General features: G+C 40.7%; 2 protein-coding genes across 2 annotated transcripts; both read left to right on the top strand.

The window, feature by feature from the left end:
• The first annotated feature begins 1262 nt into the window (after positions 1–1262).
• On the top strand, positions 1263–8359 carry dusp22b (dual specificity phosphatase 22b). Its single transcript, XM_080033582.1, has 7 exons — positions 1263–1396; positions 1871–1904; positions 2020–2102; positions 2735–2784; positions 3693–3767; positions 6133–6304; positions 7918–8359. Exons 1-7 carry the CDS (start codon positions 1376–1378, stop codon positions 8053–8055), a joined length of 573 nt encoding a protein of 190 aa, XP_079889708.1. The 5' UTR covers positions 1263–1375; the 3' UTR covers positions 8056–8359.
• Positions 8360–9107: 748 nt separating this feature from the next.
• irf4a (interferon regulatory factor 4a) lies at positions 9108–17505 on the top strand. Its single transcript, XM_080033630.1, has 9 exons — positions 9108–9117; positions 9781–9980; positions 10158–10344; positions 11143–11228; positions 11527–11698; positions 12329–12409; positions 12780–13172; positions 14441–14553; positions 17037–17505. Exons 2-9 carry the CDS (start codon positions 9783–9785, stop codon positions 17184–17186), a joined length of 1380 nt encoding a protein of 459 aa, XP_079889756.1. The 5' UTR covers positions 9108–9117; positions 9781–9782; the 3' UTR covers positions 17187–17505.
• Positions 17506–24686: the final 7181 nt, after the last annotated feature.

The raw sequence follows: 24686 nt of genomic DNA, 5'->3' as shown, positions 1-24686 counted from the left end.
CAGTACTACAAAAGCGTCCCATGACGTAGACTGGCTTTCGGGAGGGGAATGCACTGCCTGGCTCTTGGAAAACAAATATGCAGGAATGGATGATGCCACATCCCAATTGATGCTTGACACTAATGTACATCCTAGATTTCAAATAAATGTTCAAGCAGCGTGATCAAGCAAATAAGACTGAACATACCAGATTGACCGAGACCCTCTTGATATACTATGGTTCATATAACTTCAGCTCTGAACAAATTCAATTGATTATTCATCATCTCATTTGATCTAATCTAATATAGGTGAGTGCAAAAACATTCTTAAATGTGCAAAAGTGAATGTCTAACCTTTTTGAGTCTGTGAAATATTTTTTTCCCCTTAAAATGTCAAAGTGTTGCTACCTCCATCCCCCATTCGTAGTCAGGATGAGTATGTAGGAAAATCCATCTTGTGGAGGGAATTTCAATTCTCCTTGAGAAATGAACAAAAAAAGCAGAAATTTGTCTTTTGGTATTTTTTTTTCAGAGTACACCTGAAATATTTCACAGAGTCGGACAGAGCAGAGGGTCTGACAAAGAACATATGTCAGCTCATATAAAAGGTTGTACAAGATGATGCTATATTATTACCTTGACAGAGTTAATAATAGTACAGATGTGATAATACAGTAATAGTACAGATGGCCTAGTGTGAGTGCAGGATCCACAGCATGATCAATCAGATCCATTGTTTTATGACAATGAATGGTGATGAGGTTAAGAAAGAGAGTGCCTGACTCTACCCTGTGTGGCTGAAAGTTTAACATGCAGTCTGTGTTATGTTCTTGTTCTGTTTCCACTTAAAGAAAAAACACAACCTGTATTAACCAACAAGAGTATACAATATATGTCAAATATAGGATACATTAACACAACACATCTCACTTCATGTTGGCCCTTTGTGTTATTTTACTTTCACAGGGGACTCTAATTTTGCTCTGGGAGGCTATTAGCCTACATCCTGTTGTATATTTTTGCAAGTTCATTTTAGGGTGTATTATTTGCTTTCATCAACATGTACGCTACACTTTTAATATTCTCATCATTTAATTTTTTTAATTTATTTTTCAGCAAGGTTGGGTTTGGACCACACTTATTGTAAACGCAACATTTTAATTCACCTAAACGCCGCGCTCCGTTGGCCTGTCAGCAGACTCCAATTCCCAGCATTCCAAGCGGGGAGCTTCAAAACAGCAGTGCTCGGCTCTTCTGGACGCGATACTCCCAGCCTTTACGCCCATTCACAGGTTTGGGAAGCAGTCAAGCCGCTGGATAAGCATTTTTGACACAACGAGGACCTCAGTGTTGCTTTTACTTTCACAATTTCCCTTCGGACAGAGTTTTTCATCATGGGTAATGGCATCAATAAGGTATTAATTTCATAAGTTGCACGCCATGCTGTCGAGTTCACGCACTAGCGGTGCGCGGTGATTTAAGTGTAAAGGAATGGATATTAGGCTAAAGCGCTTGTCATTTTCAATAGTCTTTTATTTATTTGTCAAGAAAAATGTTGTGTGTGTGCTTAGTTTGAAACTAGGCCTATTGGGTAAATATAGCGAATTAAAAACAAACATAAACTTTACAAACTTAAGCGGCCGGAATAGCCTATTTGTCAACAGTTACATGTTTTTTGTTACTAGATGTTTAGTTACTTTTCCTAGTAACGTGATCTCAAGTTTAGATTTGAACCGTGACTCACTGAACTGTAATTTCCAATCATCACTTCATATTGTCTCATCGTGTCATGTCAAGAGTCAGCTGTTTCAAGTTATCTCAGCTGCCACTATATCAGTGATGCTCTCTGTCCATGTCTGCTTCAACATCTTTATCTCTGTCCTTTACAGGTCCTGCCTGACTTGTACTTGGGAAATTTCAAAGGTGTGTTGAAGTACATATACAGTATTATTAATTTATTATCATTTTGATCTGGTCCCTTTTTTATGACGGTGCATATCCACTGTCTTTGTCTTTGGTGTTATTTTGATTATGTCAGATGCAAAGGACCGAGAACAGTTAGCCAGGAACAACATCACACGCATTCTGTCCATTCATGACACCGCAGCTCCCATCCTCCAGGTGAGACACTCTCCAACTCCTCCTCATGAATAGTATCTTTTTACTAAGTGCATCTTAGATTTTTCTAAAATGTATCTTCAAAAAGAGTGATCAAGTTAATGAGGCAGAACAGATCTGATTGGCCAACCCTTCTGGTTTTATTAGTGCAGCTCACACAAGCTCTGACATAGATAGATAAACCAGTCTGTCAGGTTGTTCGGGAAGAGATCACATGTTGCTTCTTGAGTACATAGCTGTGAGTCCCCAGTGAGTGAATAAACATGGGAGATACAACAACACTCGTGATTGTTGGAGTATCATGAAGATTGCCAGTCGACAACAGTTGGTTGGGTCAGTGTGCTGAGCTTGTGTGGGTTTGAGAGTAGGCAGATGATGTTCTTGCTTCAGCCATGTTGACTGTGCAGTGTATCTCATTGTTTTTCCCAGTTTATTGAATTTTAGATGTGAAGTTGTATCTAGTAGCATGCACAAAAGTGACTACAAATCAGCCCAGACCTGCCTTTTATTCTTTCAAGTTTAGCAGCACAGCTTATGAAACATGAAAGCTAAGTGCATTGACGCTCAGGTGCATTGTTAATTGTGCTGGAGCAAGTGACTGCTAACAGATAACTCACATATTTTGTCCCCCTCAGGAGATGACCTACCTCTGCATTTCAGCAGCTGACCTGCCCACTCAAAACCTGTGAGTATCTAAATGTACAGCACAGTAACACAGCACAGAACAATGAAAGGCTGAGGGAGAGAGAGAGAGAGTACCACATCCATTTGAGGCTGCACTGTGTGGGCGTCGGTTCATTTTCTTCTAGCTAACTTGCAAATAATATGCTTTCACAAGCTCAAAATTTCACTGTGAACTAATTGTCTGACCAGATTTCATTCATACGACTCTCGGTGCGCTGTTGTTCCTTTTTAAGTGCATTACATGCACAAACACATGCAGGTGTTTTTCTTGCAAGAAACCCTGGAGGAACACAATCTGAGGTTTTGCATGTGCCACCAAGGGATACCCTGTCCTAGTAGGCACAAATTCGTATCTTCACGTTTCATGCAGCCTTTTAGCAGGAAGGAAGTCTTACAGCTCTGTTCTGCAGTTTGAGCATGATGGTTGGTGCTGTGCCTCTATTTATATGCAACCCCCCCCCCCCCCCACACACACACACACACACCACCACCACACTCACTCACACATGGGCAATATTTAAATATATACACATGTACACTAAGTCCCCTATCGCTCTCACTGCCACGATTGCTTCACACCTCTTGTTCAGTGTGAGGTGTTACAAACCTGTAATGTGAAACAACAGTAGGTCTCTCAATCCTGAGATGAACACACCCTCATCCTGATCCATCCAGGATAGGAAATGCAATGTTTTCCTAAGTCCTTTAAAAACAAACGCACAAACAAAAATACCTTCATGTGTACTGTACACACAACCAATTGTACTTTAGATGCATGAAGGAACTCCCAAGTGTCAGTGAAGACAAAATAACCGCACATAAGTCACAGCTCCTGTAGCAGCTCTTGCTGTGTGTTCTCATAATACTGTAATGTGGCCTTCTATAACACATATTTCTTATGCTCCACAGGACTCAGCACTTTAAGCAAAGTATAATGTTCATGCACGAGTCCCGTCTGAAAGGAGAAGGCTGCCTCGTTCACTGGTGAGAGCAAGACCACTTGTCGTATCTTTTTTTTTTTATCTCTAAGTCAGAATTGAAGTTGACTCACACCTGCTTTTAAACAAGATGTGCTGCTTGAAATTGGGTGGTTTTCCTCCATATATCTTGTAATACAATCGTAGAAATGTTGAAAATAAATGTGCAGTTCATATAGAGGTAGGGGGGAAACAACTGAGATCAACCATGTGAACAACTGAACCCATGTGTAACTGCTGCAGAGAGGAGATTAAAAGATAAGCTAAAGCCTATTCTTGAACTTCCCAAAACAGTGTACAGTGACACAGTACAGCCACGTTGAGTAACTGGTAGCTGACCATATGTTCACAGGGAAAGTTATATTTGGTCTGACAGAGGGTCTTCTCAGAAATGCAGTGGAACAAGAGGCTATTCATCAGGGGCCGTATTCACAAAACATTTTAAGGCTAAGAGTAGGTCCTAACGTGCTGATTTAGGAGTAACTCTCAAAAATAAGGGGCGTTTCACTCCTAATTTTAGGACTCCTAACTTTTTAAGATAAGTGTAATTCACAAAGCATTTTAGCGCTAAAACTAGCTCCTAAATCTATGAAAAGCTAGGAGTCCTCGAGAGGACTCCTAAGTCACTGATAGGCCTTTCACACCAAAATGAACCAAGAGTCAGTTCCAGGCTGGTGTTGGGGTCAGTTCAAAACTGGTTACAGCCTTATCCCAGTTATGAACCGGTTGGTTTCACATCGACCGGAGACAGCCATGGAGCCGGCAAGAGAGCAACGTCATGACGTCACTGTAAACGTGTGTGTACGTCACCCGACGCCGCTGCTCTTGTGGCTAACGCTAAAGCTACCGCTAGCTTTAAGCACAACAACAGCGGCGAATACGTCTTATTTTTACACGTGTTGGCTCTCGCTTTGCTTTCTTAAGCAAACAGAACCCATACAGCGTATTCTCGCCGGTCAATTTGATCGCTACGTTCGGTAATTATGTTATGTTTACGTCTCGTAGTAGCGGTGTTTTTAAATATGGCGGGCATGAGGTTTGAGTTGCTCTGGTTGGTCAGGATAATCCCTCCCCCAACCGTTCGCGCAAGCAGTTCTTATCAAACCCTGCTCAATCCTGGGGTATGAGTTCCCCCGGTTTTTACGGCCCGGAGCAGGCTCTCTGGCGGTGTGAAACCAAAACACTGGCTCTAACTCCGAACAAGCCCAGAACTAGCGCCAATTTTGCGGCGGTGTGAAAGGCCTATAAGAGTAATTCACAGAACCATTTGATGGTGTTTTGGAGAGATTTAATGCTAGTGAGCTTTATAAAAGGAACCTTAATAGCTGTAAGGGGTTAATGATCTTAGTAAAGCTATATTTAGAAAGTATAGACACATTTATATTTATTGAATTTATATAAAAAAAAAATTATTAAGTTCCTTTTCCTGCAGTTGCTTTGGGTTTACAATGCACTGAAAGTTACTGTTGGTGTCACGTTTGGGTTTAATTTCCTACTATGTGGCACTTCGCAGCATCTCCTCCGTTGCTCTCCCACAGTGTTTCTATCATAAATTCACTCTTAGCTCTCATTCCCTCTCAGCCAATCACTGTGGGCATAGAAGGTATGAACATGACATCATCCATAGCAACAGGGTCAACACCGCCCTCTAGTCTTAGCTTAGGAGTCCCTCCCATTCCTTAGTAAAAGTTGCTCTTATCAGCATTGTGAATAGGTTTTAAGAAATAACTCCTTACTAAGAACTTTTAGTGCTCCTTAGGAGTACTCTTAGTGCTAAGATAAAATGTTTTGTGAATACGGCCCCAGATCTGCATTTGCCACAGGTTCATCCACTGTTTTATTGACAGAATAATCCTAATGACATTTAAATATGATGTGTGTTAAGTGTGTATTTAATCAGTGTCCACACCTCAGTCCCCTTATTTGACCACACTGTTCTTAACTGTTTTATTGTATTTCTCTGTTCATCTGTCACTGTCTGTAGTCTGGTCACCAACTGCACATATTTCCTCCTTAGATTTATGACTGGGAATGTTTGAGTGATTCTACATAACATGCACCATACTTAGCACCCTTGTTTTGAATATCCTAGATTTGACTTTTACATGATAGAACAAAGAGAAACATGTTATTGTATATCTCCTTAAAAATATATCTCTTGATATGATGGCTTCATGTGCAGAACATGACCAGAATATACTAAACAAACGGATCGTATCCAGGATGCGTATGTTGACATGCTCTTTGATGACTGTGTATTCACCCATTCAAATCGAAAGCATTTTACAAGTCCGCCTAAAAGTTATGAAGAAAAGCTAACAACATAATGTTAAATATTGCATCACACTCTGGCCATCTCTGTCGTCCTTCAGTTTGGCAGGCATTTCCCGCAGTGTCACCCTGGTGGTTGCTTACATCATGACAGTGACAGGTCTGGGCTGGCAGGAGGCGCTGGCTGCGGTGAAGGTGGCACGGCCCTGTGCTGGCCCAAACCTAGGCTTTCAGCGCCAGCTCCAGGAGTTCGAGGCTACTCAAGCAGATAAGGTCAGTCAGAGGAACTGTCCAGGCGTAATGCGGAGTATGTGTGGAATGCCTTGCTGTCATCGATTCTGGAGAATCACCTTTTGTCCAAATCATTGAATATATCCTCACGATCTGTGCTGAAAATAAATCCAGTGTTAAAGCTCCCACATTATACACTTTTCGGTTCTATTATACACCATATTATATGGTCTTAGTGGTCCCTAAAACGTTTTTCTTCAATTGTTTGCTGAAAAAAACTTTCAGATAATTTATTGTACTATGCTGATGTTGATTTTTTAAAAAGAGCTGCAGCTCCCCTCGTAAATATACAATCTTTGAGCTCCCCCCGCCTCCTGTCCGGAAGCGAAGCCAGATACCCCTCGCCCTCTGTCTGTTTGTAAACAATGATGACGTATAGCCTGTTAGCACAGTTAGGTTTAGCCTACCCATGAGAAGAACCAAGTCTAGTGCTAGTAACACACTTTGAACAGTTTGACATGACCTATCCTTGTCTACATGAAAGACTATGTTCATACAAATGCACTGACAGCCACACGCTAATGGAAACGGCATGTTCACAATAAAAATGCTGCAAAAGATGGTGGCTACTGCGAAGCTATAGTTCGGGAGCTAGCTGCTAATAATACCACTAAAATCAGTGAAAAAATTATCTTCAAAGTCAGACTTCTTCAGTATACCTTCCAATCCTTTTTCCTATTAAAAACGAGGCATTTCCAGACTGGTGTGGGGAATAGAAATATGTTTTTATGAGCAAAAGCTGAATGCTTGTCCCAAAGCTAATAGCTATACACCAGTCAGGCAAAAATACCAATTAAAACATTTATTTCAGTTTCACTGTTTGAAAAAAAAGCACAAGTAGCTTCCTATCCGTTGTGTTATTAAAAACGAGGCTGCTGTGGTTAAGATAAATTAGTGGTTTATGCAACATTCATCATGTTTTGCCGTACTACAGGCATCTTGTCGCTTAGCAACAAGCAAACATGGGGGTGAAGGAATATTTTTCGAGAGGATCTCGGGGCCGTGGACCAATAAGAAATAGGGGGGTGGACTGCACAGTGGAAGCTTCTGGCTTTCCAGTTTTTGACGTCAGAAACGGGGAGAATTCTGACTGGAGTATATTGGGGCGAGAGGTGGAGGGTTTCAGAAAAGGGGAGAGTGAGAAAAGGAGAGAGCTTTCTTTCTTTTATACTTTGGCAGTCTGCAGGCACACCGTAGACCCATAATTATGTTCAAAAACATCGGAAAAGTGCATTTGCACAATATGGGAGCTTTAATACACAGCTTGGGCTATGTTGTATTGCTAGCTATGGTGGGCCCCCTTTGTTTACATGATGTTTGTTTACATGCCTGTTTACAGAGACTGGCTGTGTATTAACACCAGATTGTATTTCAGTAAAAACAGTACGGACGTCGGACAGGAAGCGGATTGTGGGGAGATTCTCACTGATTTTGAGAAAAAGTGATTTTAACTTGTGTTCTCCAGAATCGCAGACTCTACCTTTTTAATATATGTGTTTACTGCAGGAATGGAGAGAGTACACACAGTCAGTGTGTTTCATTGCTGTACAATGTGTTATATTGCCACCAAAAGACGCAAGTTTTTTTTCCTGTAGTTCAGAGAATGGCTGACAATGGAATACAAGGACAACCCCTTCGATGATGAGGCTGATATACGTGACTTGCTTGCCAATGCCAGGGCGTCAAAACTCAATGGTGAGGAAGAAAAAAAACAGGCATCTACCACACCTTGAGGTATCTGATCAGATCTTTGGATAAGAAATTGTGAGACTCAGCAGGGAGGACTACACCACCCAAGATGCTCTGGAAGTCTTATGCGCTTTGAAGTGGATTGCTATCAGGATGTTGACATGATACTTTAAGTATCATGGGCATTAAAACACTGGAAGAGACATTACTGCACATATTCATATTAATTACATGTTGTATTGATTATTTTAAATAATTGATTTTTAATTAATTTATGAATGTTATGAACTTTGTTTTTCTTTTTTGTACTGTGTGCATGATGATTTTAAATAAAAGGAGAAAAGTCAAGTGCTTTTTGAGATTAGGCAGTCGGTGGGCTGTCATATTGGTGGTGATAAGACACATTCGCTGCTGTGTTTATGTCTGTTTCCTGGTCCTCTTCCTGTTTGTCTAATGTGCAAGGGAGCTCATGCATGGTGACTTCAAAAGCACCAAGATCGTGTTATTTTGTCAATCTTTATTCTCAATCATCTTTATAGACACTAGACCATTTAAAAAACATTAATTTCACCTTGGTGAGATATTGGAGATAGCTGGAGCATGTGCATGGATAGCCACTGGGGGGCAGTAAAACTAGGAAAGGAGTATCAAATATATTGCATTTTAAATCCAACCATGTGTCTTCTTCTGACATCGGTTCCTCTTCATGCCTCATATATTTCCCCAGTAACAACATTTAGAATAAGTAGAACTATTTAGTCATGTCTATGTCACTGGAAATAAGGTTGGACTTGTAGAAAATGTAGAAAAACAAAAATATTTGGGGAAATCTTGTGTTTGATGGTAAGGTGTAGGCCTACAGGTAACTGTTCCATTCCGTCCCAGTGTTTGAGTCTGCTTGGGGTGACACGAGGGATTCCCCACCACACGGCTGCGTGGGCGCAGAGTTTCACAGAAATGAGCGCCCGTTTACTGCGCATCTCCTCTTCAATGTATCAGAGGCTAAGAGGCTCCTCCCTGTCACAAATCAAGATGTGAGAACATTTAAGAATAGGATGCCGAGAGCTTGAAAACAGATTTCAGCGTTGGAGCGTAGATAATCAAAGGTAAGAGACAGCAGCTCTACTTCAATTCATTATGTTTTTTTCAACATCATAACTAGGCTAAAAAAAATGTTTAGTGTGTCCATGTGTCAATCAACCCCCAGCGGTTTCAGTCAATCAACTCCGCAACACGTTTGACTGGTGGGATCTCAAGATCAACGTCATCTCAGTGTAATTAGAAGTTTGCAATTTAATTTAAGAGTCTTCCACCATGCATTTTGGCTGTGTTAGAACTGTTTCCTGTCATTTAATAATATTGGCTACACACGAGTTGTGTTTTTATTCAAAAACAAGTGAGTCACGTTTCTTTTCTCTGACAGAAATGAAAAGGTGGTAAACGTGATTAAGATCTGTCCTCCTGCCCTTTGGCTGCTTTCTGTATGAGTGTTAAAAACTGTCGAAAAAACCATGGTCAAATATCTAGATACAATTTAAAAGTAGAATATTAAACAAATAATATTATGCCCTAAAGCTTATAATAATGCAGAAACGTGTAGTTTGAAATTACTTTGCTGTAATAATGATAACAGTTTGAAGTTAATACCTTAATCAACGTATAATATACTTTTGTCAACCTCATTTTCTCAGGCTAATTTAAAAACAGAAATGTTTCACCTTACTGTGCCTACAGTTCTGTGACATGCTTCATTGGATTTCACTGTGTAGGGATGAACCTGGATGAGGACAGTGGCCTGTCAGTCAGTTGTGGCAACGGCAAACTGAGACAGTGGCTGATTGATCAAATCAACAGCGGTGGGTATCCTGGCCTGGTTTGGGAAAATGATGAGAGATCCATCTTTAGGATTCCGTGGAAACATGCAGGAAAACAAGACTACAACAGGGATGAGGACGCTGCCCTCTTCAAGGTCAGACCATAGCGCCCGCCTTCTCGCGCTGCACCTGAAGCCCCTGACAATTGCATTTTAAAACACACTATTGCATGTGAATTACGATTATTTACCACCCCCCAAAAAATGAATGTTCCGGTACAAGGGCTCGACTTAAGAGGAAGTGTAAATGAATCTGTTCTATGATTGTTTCAGGCATGGGCCTTGTTTAAGGGGAAATATAAGGAAGGAGTTGACAAGCCAGATCCCCCAACATGGAAAACCAGACTACGCTGTGCTCTTAATAAAAGCAATGACTTTGATGAGATAGTGGAAAAAAGCCAACTGGACATCTCGGACCCCTATAAAGTCTACAGAATCATTCCAGAGGAAGCCAAAAAAGGTAAGTGTGTGTAAATATCCTCATTCAAAAAAATACAGTTCACCTTGATAGAACTAGTTAATGTGGTCACATATGTTCGCTAACTAAGATGAGGTATTGGTAGTTAAATTAGTTTTATGGTTAAAATTTAGAAACTATTTGTAATAATAATTTAAGCCATAGCACTGGTTCATTTGCGTGCCACAAAGCAACCCACACATTGTTCATAGACTATTGCCATTTTTGTTTTCACGTTCATATGCACCACTGCAGTTGATTCTGATGAGGCAGGAAGCACAAAGGAAGCCAAAGCATGTACCAAACAGGCCGTAGTGCTTTTTTTAGAGGGCTTCGGTTACTAAGCGCAGGGTGCACTACACAGCCAGACGACCTCCAGCCTTGCATAACTAAGTCTACTTAAGACACTAGAGACACAGCTCTTGCTATCTGTGCGAACACTTCATTCTCGAAATTACACTTTCCTCGGCCGTCCGCAGCACTCACTTTACCTAACACATTGATACTCAAACAAAAAAAAGTACCCTGACCTAACAACCACACTAACACCACCACACAGTTAGAACCTGACAAAATTAATTTGGTTATTTAGGTTCACAGAATATTTCCCCTCACATGCTCTGACTATGTTGGTAATCTGCACGGTGAAACTATATTAGAATCCTGGATTAGTGTTAAATAAATGAGTTCCCTTCTTTAAGTATTCTTTATCATGGATAAACAATGTCTTCATAGCAAAGCATGGCACATGTTGCGACCTGTTATCTGACAAATGTATTTCTGCTTTTCTACCCTTTATAGGAATGAAGATGAGCAGTACGGAGGAGACGCCACCACATGCAAATCTACATGGCTATATTCCTTCATATTCGTCTCTGCACAACCAGGTCAGCAGATTGATTTTAAAAAAAAAAAGATATTTTTTGGGCATTTCCATGCTTTATTGATAGTGCAGAGAGACAGAGGTGAAATGGGGCAGAGAGGGGAGTGACATGCAGAGAACGACCGCCGGCGGGAATTGAACCCGGGTCTGCTGCTGGGCCCGGCCCGGGAGGGGGACGCCTTACCAACTGAGCTAAAGGCGCCCCCAGCAGATTGATTTTTGTAGCAATCTTTATCATAACTGATTGCAAATGGCGGTTTAATGACATCTCCTCTTGAGTGACCATTATTGCTCTTTGTCAGGTACCTGGCTATATGCTTCCTCAGGATAGAAGGGACTGGAGGGATTACTCCCCATCAGATCAACAAGCTCTCCCTCCACATCACCACATGCAACATGCAGAGGTGCAGTTTGGTCAGAGCCACTATCCAACATTGTTCAACCGGGCTTGGCCTGGGTCACATGCGGAAAACGGTAAGATACAACCATGCACACATCATGGGTACATCATTTAGAGCTGGTCCAGGTCTATTAAGATAGATTTAATCATTGACTGTGTGCGTGACTGATTGTATGAATAGTATGAAAATACCAGCCCCTTTTTAGTTTTCACAAATATTAGTAAAATAATGGCATCAATTTCGAACCACAAGACGGCTAGCTGTGACTTCCTGTCAGTCCTTCCATCAAGCGAGAAAATCCGGTCGAATGGATTGAAGTTGTCACATATATAAAGTCCCATTCTTTATGTATATGCAAAAATAATTACTAATACCCTATAACTAGGATAAAGAATTATGGACAAAGATGCTGTATGTGTATGAAGACCAGTTTATATTTGCTGTACTGTGAAATATTTGCATGTTTTATATTTCAGTCAGGACAGTCTGATCAGGTGTTAACTATTTATCGTAAGAACAACATGCATTTGAGCTTGGTGCTGTTGCTTGTAATAATCAAGAACCCTGTCATACTGAATAGGACAACTTGGTTGTATGAGTTAGGTTGTGTGAACCATTGTACATGCTATTATAAAAAACAAAGTGCTGTAATTCCCTTTTGCTTTAATGCTAATGATGTATTTATTTAATTTATTCTGTGCAGGTTATCAGCTCTCCTTCCACACCCTCTTTTCAGAATCCCAACCAACAATGTATACAATGGACAACAACAATGCCATAGCAGGTGAAGATTCATCTCAAACTTGTTCAAAGACACACCCATACATTCAATCACATGCATAATTTTTTGAACTGATAAGAAACTACAAGCACCTACTTACTTCCCTATTCTGAACTCAGAGCAGCAGGTTATGATAGCACTTAGGGAGTTTAAACAAAAAATCTATCACATGATTGATAAAGAAAAGAGGGACCTTTGGAATAATAAGAAAGAAGTGTGTAACATTATGTGTGCCAAGATTACTGACAAATCAGTTATTTTCAAGCTTGACATTTCAGGGCTTCCATCTGATCAGGCTGCATTCTCAAATTGTGTTACTGAAAAAGTTTTTCCGCAAGGATTTTTGGGCTAACTCCCTGTCTGTCTCTTCCAGATTTCAGCCTGCATGTGTCGCTATACTACAGAGAGTCTTTGGTAAAGGAGGTTACCACCACCAGCCCAGAAGGCTGTCGGATCACCTCCTCCTCCTCTTCATCCTCATCATCCTCTTCTCCCCCACGCCCAGAGGACAAGTTTCACAGCGGGGCAGAGGTCATTCTTTTTCCGTTCCCGTACCCTGAATCTCTCAGGCAGGGTGCTGACATGCTTCCCAATGTACTGGAGAGGGGGGTGCTTCTATGGATGATGCCGGACGGCTTGTACGCCAAGCGCCTCTGCCAGGGACGAGTGTACTGGGAGGGACCTCTGGCTCCGTACATGGACAAACCCAACAAGCTGGAGAAGGAGCAGCCGTGCAAACTGTTTGACACTCAGCAATTCCTTAGTGGTGAGCACTCATTTGTTTCTGTGCTATTCTGTTCACAGCCGCAGGTTTGGACACTAATGACAAAGTCCCAACCAAAGTCAGACATTGTCATTTAAGTTAAAAGAGTGGTGAAAGAAGTATTCAGATTCTTTAGTGTAGTCAGTTTTCATTTTTTCATAGCCCAAAATCACAAGGGCTTAATCTGCAAAGGATATCACACCATTTATCCTTAAAAGGGTACCAATATCATACAATAAAGGTACTCCTATTCAAGTACAAGTTCTGCGTTTAAAGGTTTTTATAGACAGTATTAGTCAGTATTTCTCCTCTGAGGACATAGTTGATATAATTAAATGTCTATTTTACTCTGTTGTCATTCATTATCTTACGGAGGCCAACCGGAAGAATTGACAAATCCATCCAAATCAATAAACACTTACAGCTACATTATAGTTTGATCTAAACCATGTATTATTACTGGTTATTCATGCTGAATTGGAGAGTGAAAGTAAATTGTTACCATGTAAGCAGCAAATTGGGTGGAGCCTATTAGAATGTCTTTGTTTACAGTTTGGTAGAGCTATAGCTATGCACAATATTTTATGAGATGATTATATGCTTTTAATTTAAATGGTAAAATGTTTCCATATAAAATGCAGTGAAGTATATTGGTAAAGTAAAGCATAAAATGAAAGTGATTCATGATTGTACAATGTACTGTAAGTACTTTAATTAAGTGTACATGTACTTCATTCTTTTTCAGCACAGGTTAATTTAACTTAATTTTTTTAATGGATCAGAATAACTAAAATGCAATAGTAACCGCTCTGCTGGAGCTAGTTAGAGTAAGACAATGTCTGTGTTCACTTTGGTAATGGCTGTGAAGATGATGATGTTGATGCTAGTAATGCAGGAGAGGCCACAGGAGGTTTAGCTGGGTAAGTCCCTCTATGTGTCGAGGTCGCGCTGGGAAGCCAGTCAGATTCTCAGCAGGGGGCTAATGTGTGGAGTCCCCACCCACCTCGTGTGGTCCACCACACAGCATGCCAATATGATGTATTCTGCGCAATTTATCTCTCAAATGTCAATTAATCTCATCAGTACTTTCCAGAAAAGCCGTCTCGATTAGGGAAAATGCCCTGTGAGCAATATGGGTTTTTTAATGTGTCTGTTACTGTGTATTATTGCCCAAATGTGACCTGCTTATTGAGTGTGTGAGCGTGTTGTACTTGGTTTGTTGTGGATAATGCAACTCATTCCCAACTCTTCTCTTATTCTTCTTATCACAGAGCTTCAAGATTTCGCCCATAATGGCAGAAACTTACCCAGACAACAGGTGGTGCTATGTTTTGGAGACGAGTACCCTGACCCACAGCGTCCGAGGAAGTTGATCACAGCACAGGTACCTTTTACATACGAAACTTCACCTAGAAATTGAAAGTTGTTTTACCTTTTTCAGGTGGTAAACATATATTATGAATATGTATGACTTCTTAGGAATATATATATATATATATATATATATATACAGTATCTCACAAAAGTGAGTACACCCCTCACATTTCTTCACATTTTTCTTTATATCTTTCCATGGGACAACACTGAAGAAATGACACTTTGATACAATGTCAAGTAGTCAGTGTACAGCTTGTATAACAGTGTACATTTACTGTCCCCTCAAAATAACTCGACACACAGCCATTAATGTCTAAACTGTTGGCAACAAAAGTGAGTACACCCCTTAGAAAAAATGTACAAATCGGGCCCAAAGTGTAAATATTTTGTGTGGCCACCATTATTTTCCAGCACTGCCTTAACCCTCTTGGGCATGTAGTTCACTAGAGCTTCACAGGTTGCAACTGGAACCCTCTTCCACCCATTTATGACAGCATCACAGAGCTGGTGGATATTAAAGACCTTGCGCTCTTCCACCGTCTGTTTGAGGATGCCCCAAAGATGCTCAATAGGGTTTAGGTCTGGAGACATGCTTGGCCAGGCCATAACCTTTACCCTCAGCTTTTTTAGCAAGCCACTGGTCGTCTTGGAGGTGTGTTTGGGGTCGTTATCATGTTGCAATACCACCCTGCGGCCCAGTTTACGAAGGTTGAGTGCACGTGGTCGGCGTCGTACACAGAGGTTGGCTTTGGAAAATAGACGTATGAGTGCTGCCAGCATTGCTGAAGGGCTTGAAGGGGTAGGGGGTCAACCTGTCAGTGCTCAGACCATACGCCGCACTCTGCATCATACTGGTCTGCATGGCTGTCATCCCAGAAGGAAGCCTATTCTAAAGATGATGCACAAGAAACCCCACAAAAAGTTTGCTGAAGACAAACAGACTACGGACATGGATTACTGCAACCATGTCCTGTGGTCTGATGAGACCAAAATACATTTATTTGGTTCAGATGGTGTTAAGAGTGTGGAGCGGCAACCAGGTGAGGAGTACAAAGACAAGTGTGTCTTGCCTATAGTCAAGCATGGTGGTTGGAGTGTCATGGTCTGGGGCTGCATGAGTGCTGCCAGCACTGGGGATCTACAGTTCATTGAATTCTAACATGTACTGTGACATACTGAAGCAGAGCATGATCCCCTCCCTTCATAAACTGGGCCGCAGGGCAGTACTGCAACATGATAACGACCCCAAACACACCTCCGAACGACCACTGGCTTGCTAAAGAAGCTGAGGGTAAAGGTTATGGACTGGCCAAGCATGTCTCCAGTCTTAAACCCTATTGAGCATCTTTGGGGCATCCTCAAACGGGAGATGGAGGAGCGCAAGGACTCTAATATCCACCAGCTCCTTGATGTCGTCATGAATGGGTGGAAGAGGGTTCCAGTTGCAACCTGTGAAGCTCTAGTGAACTACATGCCCAAGAGGGTTAAGGCAGTGATAGAAAATAATGATGGCAAAACAAAATATTGACACTTTGGGCCCAATTTGGAAATTTTTTCTTAGGGGTGTACTCACTTTTGTTGCCAACAGTTTAGACATTATTGGCTGTGTGTCGAGTTATTTTGAGGGGACAGTAAATTTACACTGTTATACAAGCTGTACACTGACTACTTGACATTGTATCAAAGTGTCATTTATTCAGTGTTGTCGCATGGAAAGATATAATGAAATATTTGAAGAAATGTTAGGGGTGTACTCACTTTTGTGAGATACTGTATATATATATCGTAATTTCTTCAAAACACAAAATAAAATAATAAATCTATATAATTGGTCAAAATAGAATGAAGATTTTTTGTTTTAAGTTTAATCTTTTTAAATTTGGACTTCCTATAAAACAGCTAAAATAATGCCAAACTTCAGTAACTGTTGAAGCAAGAGCACTTACCCAAAATAATAATAGCTGGATAGATAGGCACGGTTAGCCTTAGCTAAAACTAAAGCTATATTTATTATTATTAGTTGATTTTCCCCTAGCCGTTACCTGTAGTTAAAATAAGTAGTTATACATTTTATATGAACTCACATGTCAGCTATTCAGTTAGTTTTCCACATAACTAAATGGGGCAGTAGATAAATCCAGTCATTAATGTGGGAAAAAACCCATCCCCAGCTAAGGATGATTAGCTTAGCAGAATTCAGTGATTTCTGAAACCATCCAATTCAGTTTGGTTGACCTACCATACAATGTATTACAATTTAAAATAATTTCATCATATTTAAATTAATCTAATTATTAAAAGTATTCAAATCAAACAAGCTGACACATGGCACGATATTGATACATTTATCTAATCTTAATCACACAGTTTGCAAGCCAACGTAAAAAACTTTAGGTCCTGATCTCTTCCTTTTGTAGGGCCCAATACTAGGGTAACATGATTCAGCAGTCACACACAGCTATTTTATACAAAGACAACATTTCATTGTAGGTGGAACCCGTGTTTGCCAGAAAACTGTTGTACTACTACCAAGCCAACAACAGCCACTACCTGCGGGCTTACGATCACAGCCAGGAACAGAACACATCTCCAACAATCAACTATCCCTCCCAGAGACCTCTACAGCATATACAGGAGTGACAAGAATACACACGCACACACAAAGACACACACACAAAGACACACACACACACACACACACACACACACACACACACACACACACACACACACACACACACACACACACACACACACACACACACACACACACACACACACACACACACACACACACACACACACACACACACAGACACACACACGCAGGGGGGCATGACTGTGAATGTGAACTGCTGCCCGTTTATCACGCCTTGTGACTGAAGTGCTGTGTACTGTAAATGAGTGAAGCTGAGATGGTGCAGAGGGGTATAGATGGGGAAGACCCTGCTGTTTTCACTTGAACACCTATTTGTCAGAGTCTTTGTGTCTGCGACTGTGGAGTAATGTTTCAACTTTTTTTTCTTTCTTCAAGTATTATTGTGACAGTGTGAAGGATGCGGTTTGAGGGTTGGGGGGGTGGGGGGGTGAAGGGAGTGGAGGGCGACTGAGACAGGAAGTATACTAGCACAGGTGCAGCGGAAGAATGGCCCCTAAGACAAACACTGATGTCAAAGGGATAAAATGAGAGTATGGATGAACACTTATTGCATTTTTTCCCAGGTAACAGCTGACAATGTGGCTGTTGCAATCACACTCAAGGAGCACTGGAATAACTTGACAATCTGTGATAACAGTAGTAGAGTAGTTTATGTGCAAAATTTACAAAAACATTCACTTAAATAGGAAAGTGAACATTTCCTTGTCCATTCTAAGAACATTAACTCAATTCTGGTTTTCATTGCAAAAAAACCTAGCTACTACTGTAATGTGAGAGAAACAGATGTGATCACTGGTCTGGTGGTGAAGTAGAGGAAGCTGTTATCACAACGTGTTTACCTCTGGGCTGCTGCATGTATTGCAGGACGCACTTGAAATCTACTTCTACTGAATCTGGTCAGCTTTAAAAAAATATCCGATTCCTTCGTATTATGTCAAACTGATTAAGGACATACTTTGCTTGCAGTCAATGAAGACCATTGCCCACGTGTCCAATTAATATACATGCTCTGTAAATGTGTTATTTCTAAGCTGACAGTTGTTGAAATTTTTTATTTTGATAGCAATTTCAAGCCATTCAGGATTGGTTTACATATGTACCCAATGACTGTTAGCCTAATAAATCACACCCGTGTATTACATTCCAAGTGCAGAAGCTTTTCAGACATTTCTTTTTTGTATGTACCGTAAAAGACAAAGCACACAATTGCCTTGGACAGCGGTTCCCGACATAAGAAGACAACAGATGATCACAGAGATAGTTAATATTTATTTTTTATTTGCTGCAGACAATCATGTTTATATGTTTTCTTTAACTATTGCTTTTTTTAATTCCCTTTGTATTGTGAAATAAAATATAGTTTCACTTCCTCAAGTCGTTAGAAAGTAAATTATTCAAATGGAAAAATCTAATTTCAAAAAGATGTGTTTTTTTTTATTGAATGCGCGTAACTCATAGATGTGAAACTTGTGATGAGGATTTGCAAGTAAACGTTGTATTATGTAATCGCAAGCCAAAAAGGTTGTGAACCACTGGTCTATAACATACAATTAGAGATCAGCTTGAGCCTTAAGGACTGCGTCACCATAAAGAGTGGTCTCGATCGATCAACCTTAACCTTACCAGACTGAAGATGGTTGACTGGAATAATAGCACTCATCCCAGAACTTGCATGGAAACTGTCCCTGTTCCTCTTGATCTGAAACTAGTGGCCTCACAACTGAGAAGAAAAACTACCTATGGTCTATGCACAGGTTTGGCCATGGAGGAGCTCTTTGGTTCCCACGACGGTGCTGTGAAACTTCACCCACTGGATGTAACGTCCACACAAAAAAGCAGGTGACGATCTCAACCCCCTACCTAAGAATTAGTTCATATCAAGACATGAGACAAAAAGAAAAAAAATCCAGTAAGATTAATGGAATCTCGAATGCTGTCCTAAAGGCTGATGCTGAAGGATAAGGGATAAAGGTTTTGTTAGGTTTTTTTTTGTCTGTGGTCCAGAGTTTCGATTTCTACATTTACTTCCTTCACACTGAAACCACATCACTTTCGTAATGGCTTCAAAAGTCTGACCAAAATCACAGTCAGGAATGTTTTACTATTGTTTTCTTTGCATATGTGAAGCGTAAATCCTTTCCTCACTTCCTCCTCAAATGTCCACTCAGGTGTCTGAGTGTAAACATTTACACTCAGAAATTTTACTTATTAAAAATCTAATTCTAGTAGTGAAAACATTACCAGCTCCATGTACAGTGTTGTGGTAAACACTGCGAAGGTGTGTGTGTGTGTGTATGTGTGGGGGTAGATATGTGTGTCACTTAGTTGCACTATTACTGTTATCAGTGACTCCCCCCACCTACGACATCAGTGACTCAAACACACCTATTTCACATCACATTTTACAGTTACAGTAATGCATTCTGAGAAAGCTAGAGAAGAAATCTTAAAATAGGTGTGTATACTGAAACAAATTGTTCTAGTATTTTGTACAAAATACCTGAAGATCAATGAATGACAAGGACTGGAGATTATGAGGAGATTGATTAACATAAAATTGCCATTTGGGTAAATTATTTTTTTAAATAAACAAAGCAATCTTCTACTACCTATGTCTTCTGTGCTGTTTCGTCTTTGAGCTATCTTTTGATTTGCAAACAAAGGCAGGGAGAATTAAATAGTCACATTAGTTGAGAAAAAGACCCCCAAAAAGAAAAATGAAAAAAAGAAAAGAACATTCACACATTTGTCATGGTGTTTCCCCCTCTGCAGGAAGCCACATCATTTGTAGTCAGGCTTCAGTTTTTCCGCCCGTACGAGCCGTTACTCCAAGCGACATCGACCTAGCCCTTCAGTCGAAGCTCTGGAATGGACACTTTAGTCAACCAATGCGCCCCTGATGTTTTGCAGAGAAATTAAACTGACGCATGCACATCAAATGCAACACTTTCTCCTAAATATAATTTTTTTTGATCCAGTAACTATGATTAATCTAACAGGGCCAAAGGTGATTCATTATCCAATATCATATGGTTTCAGTAGTTAATCCTTGATTTTTCCACCTAAAATCAGACACAGCACAAGTATATCACATAGATCACTGTTATTTGGGATGTTCACTGTAATGACAGTGGCATTAAAACACTTTTTTAAAAGTTATTTCTTTGGCATTTTTTATGCTTTATATGACAGAGGTCATTGGGTAGAGAGAGAGGGAGGACATGCATTCAAACCTGCGACTTACCCACTAGTCACTGAGCTGCCATTGAATCACTTTCTGATCACACTTCCTGTAAAACTTTTTATACTGTTGAGAATTTACTGTGTTGATTATTTCTGATTTCTGATTCGGTTTTGAGAATAAGCTATTTTAAAGTGAGGGAAAACATAAAAGAGGAAGAATAACAAGAAATCCTGAGCAATGTTTTGCTGACATCTGCTGGTTAGTGTAGCTAGAGATAAATAGTTTTAATGGCTCACGAGCCAATCATGTAATCTCAAGCATTGACTGCGGGGGGCAGTCTCCTCCCCCACAGTTGGGGATGAAGCTAGGCTTAAGGTGAATGACAAGTCCACTCTGCCCTCAAACCCCTGGTAATGAAATACTGCTGAAGGTCCTGCATTGTCATATATCATTCTAGGTGTTGCACATACAGTACCATGGGTGGTTATTTGAGTTTCAAAACACTACAGTACATTTGCAGGCATAAGGATATTTTACACCCAGCTGTCATATGTTGTCCGGCATGATAAGAGGGTCCAGGGGTGAATAGTAAAACGGGCACAGACTGCTTCCTCTGTTGGCCTGAAAGTTGTATTATAAAGAAAAATCCAAAGTATAGAATGATCTTTTCCTACACATTGAAAATCTGACACAAAAACAATCTAAACCCCATCTCCCTGAGAACATACCTGTGGTAACTCTACACTATACACTCAGTCAATGACCCCAGTATGTTTAGGGTCAGACCCCTGCCTTGGATCTGATGACAGCCCTGTTTAACTCATGTCGACTCTGGCTGATGCTGCTTGTTGACCCCATGGTTAGGAAGGTGTTGACCTCATTCTCCTTTTTTACGAATTTTGACCCCTCAAATGACTCTATAAATCCACCAATCATCACTCACAGACCCACTGCTAACACTCTGTTCTTATGAGCACAGCAGTGGCTCATGGGAGCAAGTATAGAGATAAGTAGTTGACAGATGATCATGTCAAGACTTACTCAAGAGTACAAAATTATGATAATAATAATAATAAATATTGTTATACCCTATGGTTATTTTCTCTGGTTATGACATACACAAGGCATGAGAATTCCTCCCCCATCACCAGAATTCAATCTTTATCAGCCCAATTAATCGGCTTGAATTGTTTTCCGATGTCTGTGTTTATCTGAGACTCTTCAGATAACAATGTACTTGACCCAATACATTACGATGGCAGGAAAGCAATAACAGTTGTCGGATAAGGAGCAGCAAAGTAATGGAAAACAATCAGATGACTCGGGACAAGAGTGTAAACAGATAAGGGTCGATAAGCAGAACAATACGGTCGGTGGTCCACCTGGCTGTGATGCAACGGGATGGCCTTGTGTGTCTGTTTAGTTTAGCTGGCGACGTGCAGAGCTTTTGACACTGAAGGATGTCGCACTACAACGTCATCAGACCAAGTAAGAAATGCTGCATTTTTCCCATAATCTGGATTTCCTCCAGAGAAACTCATAGACAAAAAGATGAGATGTTCATACTACAAAGTAGATTGTGACCATCCATCAAACAACAAAGTGGCTTTGCCTTGATATATGTGTAGTGAAATACTTTATATGGCCAGCAGGGAGTGGTGTGTCATTGGTTGGTTCTTGTACTTGAAAAGAGAGAGTGGAAATATGGACTCCCTTTATGAAAAAATAAATAAAAACATGATGTTCACATTGGGGGTAGGACAGCAGTTATCAGTGCTTTCACCTTACCCTTTGATCTCACTTTATGGCCTAGGGACGTGACTCCCTGTAACGCCCCTGCTTCAACACGCACGCACGCACGCACGCACGCACGCACGCACGCACACACACACACACACACACACACACACACACTGGATTGTATCATTTTTTTCCTGACTTAATTTTGGCTTCATTAAAGGTGCTGTAAGCGGAATGGTTCTTTTAGCTAACTTCCTGTCAGTTACTGCAGTTAGCAGTCGACTCTCTCGTCCCTACGTCACCACATTAATGCACTGCGGTCTTCAAGCAGCGAGTTATCGAGCATCATCTCAGATCCAGAAGTGTGATAAAAACATGATAAAAACCATCAAAACAGACATTGGGAAGGATTTTTACCTGCTCCGCCATTGTAGGCGCATAAACATTCACCCATATGTCGCTCTGGCGTGGCACCGGCAGTGAGACCATGAGTGAGACGGGTGTCGGTTTGTAGCGTTCTCTCTTGTGATTGGATAATAATTTTGGGATCCCCCGAAAAGTGTATTAGCCGATTACATGCAGAGCAGCTGACTGAGAAATCAGCTGACTGAGAAATCAGCTTTACGAAACGCGCACATTATGAAAGTGATCACTGTATGAATGAATAAAGATTTAACACTTATATTAACATAAATAAACCGCTTACTTCACCTTTAACATGCTCAAATCACTCTCTCGATTTCCTGAAATTTCCTATCAATAGAAATACTTTTGGATTCCATGTCTTACGTTTGTCCGTCTTTCTGAACACGGGTACTTTTGTGTGTCAAGTGACAGCGCTGTCGGAGTTGGTCAGAGTGACAGCTCGTGGGGCTGGGTTGCGTGAGAGTGACTCGGGCTGTTCTCAGACTCTGTGTGGTCTGGGTGTGTGGTCTCCAGCTGACGGCCAGGGAGGAGGATGGGAGAGGCCTGTGCATGTGTGTGTGTGTGTATGAATGTGTACATGCGTTTGTGTTTGTGTGTGTGTGTGTGTGTGTGTTCGTGTGTGTTCATGTGTTTACTTTATCCAGAGTCAGGCCTATAGGCTCTCTGTAGCCACAGCTTCACTAGAAAGCTCTGCCTTCCGCCACTCAGCAGCCCCGGCCTGAAAGATAAACACACACTGCCACCACTCTGACATGGCTCATCTAAGGATAATTTTTATCCATGTATACTTATGGGGCCTGAGAGACCCTTTAAGTTCGAGGGTCTTAGGCGAGTGTGTAATATGAAACTATAGCCTTGTATAGAGTAATTGTTGAACTATTTTTACCAAAGGTACTGGATTAGATATGGACACAATTTGTTAATCTTTCTTACAATATTGACATTTTGCACAGAACAGTTTGATACTTTTGATATGTGTGCAATTGTGACATATATGCCTTTTACTTTTTCATATGTTCAATAATAATAATAATAATAATAATAATAATAATAGGTACACTCTTTGTCTCTTCATACAATAAAACCTCAAAATGCTTTATGATAAAGAAATGACACGCATATTTGTAATTTGGGAAAAGAAAAGAATTAACAATATTTTATTATTTTCTTTTCTTTTATTCTTTTATGTGACATGTTAAATGTCAGAGTCAAATCTAATTTCAGAATTCAAATTTTTTGTAGTGTCTTTTTCCACTCAAAGTTATAAAGGCACCACTGATAATTTAAGGGTTATGTCTTAAGATCATTATGTGCATATTCGAATGAATTCAGATCTCATACAACCTTCATCATATCCGCTCATGTACACACATGCACATGCACACACACATTCAACCATTGGGCTCCTCTACTCCTCTTCCTCTCCCACAGCGATCTCAGGGGAAGGCTATGTAATGCAGCACTGCTGAGAACGCGCCATGAAAATATAAATACAACCTTGCCGCATTTCAACCATGTAAATAAACAGGGCCACCCAAATTTCCAATTAGAGCTGGTGTGGAAGGCAGGAAATGGGGTAGACAAGAAGAGACCACACCCCCTTCTCAATCCTCCAGTAATGCAAAGAGTCCAGGTCCAGGGTCCGGGTTAGGGACATGGGACAGTGGCAGTAGAGAGGAGAATTTAGCATTCACCTAAGGCAGTTTTTAGCGCATCCCCCTTTCAGCTCCACCATTCTACTTCTCCCTCTACCTCTCAATATTCAGACTCACAACATACTGTATAGATACGAGTATTAAACGAATGCATGGGATTGTATACTTATACCTGTAAAATCACTAAAATTACGGAAATACACAAGATTTGTTTTGCTTCGTATGTCTGTACTTCCCAAACATTAAATTCACTTCATTTTGAGGAGCCGAGCCTTACACCAGCTTGCCTTATCAGTCCCAATCGACGTTATCAGGCCATTCCTATCTGGCTGAAATGAGCCATTCTGACTGTATTACCACGTCTTTTTGGAACAGCTAGGCACGGTTATTACGCAGCTAAGCCCCGGGACCACCCAGGAGCCGGGGGTCCAGTTGTGCAGGCAGAGACAGGATCCCTTGTTGTGATAAGAGACAAG

This window comes from Ammodytes marinus (genome assembly GCF_949987685.1).
Source record: "Ammodytes marinus genome assembly, chromosome: 9".
Lineage (NCBI taxonomy): Eukaryota > Metazoa > Chordata > Actinopteri > Uranoscopiformes > Ammodytidae > Ammodytes > Ammodytes marinus.
Note: the sequence above shows the minus strand (reverse complement) of the source record. Positions and strands in the feature narration are given on the sequence as shown.